Genomic DNA, 3,945 nt, shown 5'->3' with positions numbered 1-3,945 from the left:
ATTCCAAATATGATAATTTGACCTAATCTGAGTAGTATGATAACACCTATAGTACTGATAACCTGAAGTAATTCAATGTTCCTATTCCAAATATGATAATTTGACCTAATCTGAGTAGTATGATAACACCTATAGTATGATAACCTGAAGTAATTCAATGTTCCTATTCCAAATATGATAATTTGACCTAATCTGAGTAGTATGATAATACCTATAGTATGATAACCTGAAGTTCTCGCGATTTTTGTTATTTATTATTCAACAGCAGAAACACACAAACACATACGTTGCCGACAAACTCTGCCAGGTTTTCGTGATTGATCTGGACTTTCATCGATATAACCTTCCTTGCATGTACAAATATATCCTTCATCTGTATCGATGCATTTTGCATGCTCATCGCAATCATGCATTCCGGTAGCGCATTCATCCACCACTACAACAATACATCAACTAACATTCCACTTTTCTAACATCCATTTCATAAATGCTAATTAATTAATTAATCAAAAATACCCTCAGAATGCTTAATATGCTTACGATATATATTATGCTACTTTCATTTATCATCATTCCACTAATACTTTTATGTCAAATTTCTCAACATTCCATTATTCCATTTCCAATGATATTATTCAATTTTGGTTTAATTATAACTTACAACAAATTTGGGTGACAGGATGACGGATTTGATTGGCAGCACATTGACAAGTGAATCCACCATGACCATCCGGTAAGCATTCTTCATTTCTTCGTTGATCACACGCATTTGGCAGATATGGCTGGCATGTTCCACTTGCTTGACATTTACCACTTGGACCAGCCACATAACCAGGCCTAAAATATTCACTTTACATAGGGATCAGTAAATTGATGACGTATAAATGAAAATACAAGTTGAAATTTTCTGGTGATGTTAAAAATTTCAAATGTGACAAATTAACATATGTGCTCATAAATGTCACGTGTTCATACAACGTTGGCATACTTGCTCGTACGTATTAGTGGCAAGTTGACGTACGTCCTCATACATATCGCTGGCAAGTTTATAAAAAATCTCATTCCAAAAATCAATGCACTTCACTTTATTAACTTTCAAATGTTTTGTAAAAAACTTTCCTCTCTGTCGTTCTTTTCCATTACTTATCCTAATTACTTACTTTTATTACCTATTCTATCTATACTACTATTTATCCATTACTTTTTCTCTTTTCTCCCTGCATCAATTTCACTAAATTTTTGTAAGATTTCAATCCAGCGAAAGAACTTACAGACATTGGCAGATTCGTCTTCCGGATGATGAAACGGCACAATGCTCGTTTTCCTGACACGGTTTCCCTTGTCCGCATTCATCTGGCATTATCCCAGGCATCGATGGTACATGTTTAGTTGCTAAAACAGATGACAATGTAAAATTTTTTTTAAACTTAAATGATTGAAATAAGACAATTGTTGAAAAATCTTTACTTATCATGTATCTTTAAGCTACAGGAAAAATACCATTTCAGGAAAATTAAAATTATCCGAAGGACTTACTGCAAGCACCGGACTTCTGATCACGTATAGTGTTAGGTGGACACGTACACCTATAGTTCCCATATGGTGTCATCTGGCATATTTCAGGACTTGGACATGAGGAAACAAGTTGTGGATTACATAAAGCACCACCACAAATCTTAAAAAAAAGGCAGGATATTAAAATTTAGGCTATCAACGATATTTGCTTGATGAAAAATTATTTATTGTTGGAAAGATTTCCGGAATTCAGGACTTTTATATCTACCACAACTTTCCAAGATAGGTTACATCATTCAAATGAATATTCAAGGCGGGATGAGAATCTCACTTAGCCAAGTTGTTGATTTGGTTCATGTGAGATTCACAGTAGATGAATTAAACATGGCAGCTCGCAAATTGCAAAAACCTCAAACGCTTTAATTTGCATAAATGATCAAAAGCTGGCCAAAGTAGGACCATCAGTAGTGACAAATATTTGCTTAAGAGTATCTATGTCATATATCTATACCTATACTTATACCTATTATCCATCATATATCTATACCCGTGTAATTGGATGTAGTTCAAATGACATCGGACAAGCGCAACAAGGTTTTCCATTTTTCAATGTACATATCTGATTCAATGTTCGATCACATCCTGCATGAGTTTGCAGAATGCAATTCTCTGAAAATAAAATTAATTTTTAAATTCTAAAATTCCTTAAAATTTCACTTAATCTAATAAAACAAACGATAAATTTAATATTTATGATGTTAAGTATGGATTGGGCGAAATTCCAAACGAACAACAAAAGGCATTAAAGTAAAATAATTTGCCACAGCATTCTGCAATCTCTTCGATCAGTTAGCATTAGCAGAGATGTTCAAATAAACAAAAATATGTCAACTAAACGGGTGACAAAAAACACAACCATCTATTGTATCATACAATCATTCATTCTTAATTAACAAAACACAAAAAGATGAACTTGTAAAAAAATAAGCTTTATCAAAATTAGCCAACTAATGGTGTTAGCATCATTTACATATACACATACAGCTTTATAGTTTTCAACATAGTTCCCATCTGTCGAATAGATTTGATTGCTTATCAGAGCACTGTTAACAAATACAATCAATCCAATTTCATTCCATTGCTAGTATTGATGAAATTGAAGTTTGAGAATAAAGGAAATGAAATGGTTAGTATTAAAGATTTATATTTCATGTTTAGATTTTTAGTTAATTAGAACAAATCAGGTATGATTGAACAGGGAAAAGAAAGTGATTAAAATGAACTTTAACCTTGCTAGCAGTGCTTTTGCTTTATGATATTAACATAACAATTTATTCAAAAAATTTATACTGTTTTCGAAAAGAAAAATTAACAAGGTATTGTTCCTTAACTTCTGAGGCCCCTGTAAATTATCTTCTTCTTGAAACTTACTCACCTGTCCATTATCTTTAGAATGTATCCAACGTATGGGACAAAAAAAAAAGACTTTCACCCAAAAAAGTGTAAGGATTCGTTGATGGGCCTCAAAAGTTTCGAAGGTATAAAATAACCCGCTCCCTACCTTCTGCGCCTGCAACGAATGCGGCATATAAGAAGGATATCAATAGCGAGGTAGATCTTGTTCGATGATGTATTTTTATAAACAATACAAACAATATTAATGAAATATCTGCAATGCTTTTCATCATATTTAACTTAATTTCATCTCTTCAAAGTTTTAGATTTACCTATTTGTACTTGTGTTAATGTTAGGTTTAAGTTAATGATAGTTCCAATGACGAATTTATTGGAAGTTTTAAGAAGACATGAATGGTTGTATTTTTTGTTGTTATTTCAAAATTTGAAAATAAAAAATTAAAGTAAGCAAAAATTAAACCTTGAAAGATTGATGGTCCAACAGGTGGTGCAATAATGGCTGGACAAGTTACTTTTTGAATTGCACTTCGTAAACGAGCATTTAAATCTTCAAATGCATTTACATGGAATGTTCGCTTTGTTGAACCTAAAAATGTGGAGAATATGCATAAAATTTGAAATAATTAACTTTGTTTATTGTTAAATGAAAGAAAATTTCACAATTTTACAATTTATTTTAACATTTTCAACGATATAGAATGCAAATATTAAATGATATTATTTGCATTAAGATATCTTTGGAAAAATTATTTGCTAATATTAGGTTAAATGATGAGAAATATTTGAAATAAAATACCAGAAATCACTTCCAATTCAGAATCCCGAGGAGATAGGTCTAGTGTTAAGACCAGAGGATTTCTTACATCCAGGCTCAGCTCTAGGAGAACGGTTAATAGGAGGAAAAGATTATAACAGAAATAATGCAACAGCCAACATTGGAAACTCGCAAACAAAAGAATTGAAACATCAATATATGACAACATGCAAGAGACTTGATCACTTATGGAAAATATG

General features: G+C 31.9%; 1 protein-coding gene across 1 annotated transcript in view; it reads right to left on the bottom strand.

Annotated features, from left to right (window-relative positions):
- The window catches only part of LOAG_16457 (hypothetical protein), a gene marked incomplete at its 3' end in the record, with an annotated part of 19,088 nt that overhangs the window by 8,072 nt on the left and 7,071 nt on the right, over window positions 1–3,945 (bottom strand). Inside the window, exons 14-19 of the mRNA XM_020449109.1 lie at window positions 3,392–3,517; window positions 2,063–2,184; window positions 1,537–1,675; window positions 1,272–1,392; window positions 662–837; window positions 287–436 (exon numbers count right to left, since the gene is read on the bottom strand). Coding sequence (XP_020307423.1) covers window positions 287–436; window positions 662–837; window positions 1,272–1,392; window positions 1,537–1,675; window positions 2,063–2,184; window positions 3,392–3,517 — 834 coding nt within the window. The remainder of the gene's footprint in view (window positions 1–286; window positions 437–661; window positions 838–1,271; window positions 1,393–1,536; window positions 1,676–2,062; window positions 2,185–3,391; window positions 3,518–3,945) is intronic.

Source organism: Loa loa (assembly GCF_000183805.2).
Source record: "Loa loa unplaced genomic scaffold supercont3.4, whole genome shotgun sequence".
In the NCBI taxonomy this organism is placed as follows: domain Eukaryota; kingdom Metazoa; phylum Nematoda; class Chromadorea; order Rhabditida; family Onchocercidae; genus Loa; species Loa loa.
This window is presented reverse-complemented; position numbering and strand designations above follow the sequence as displayed.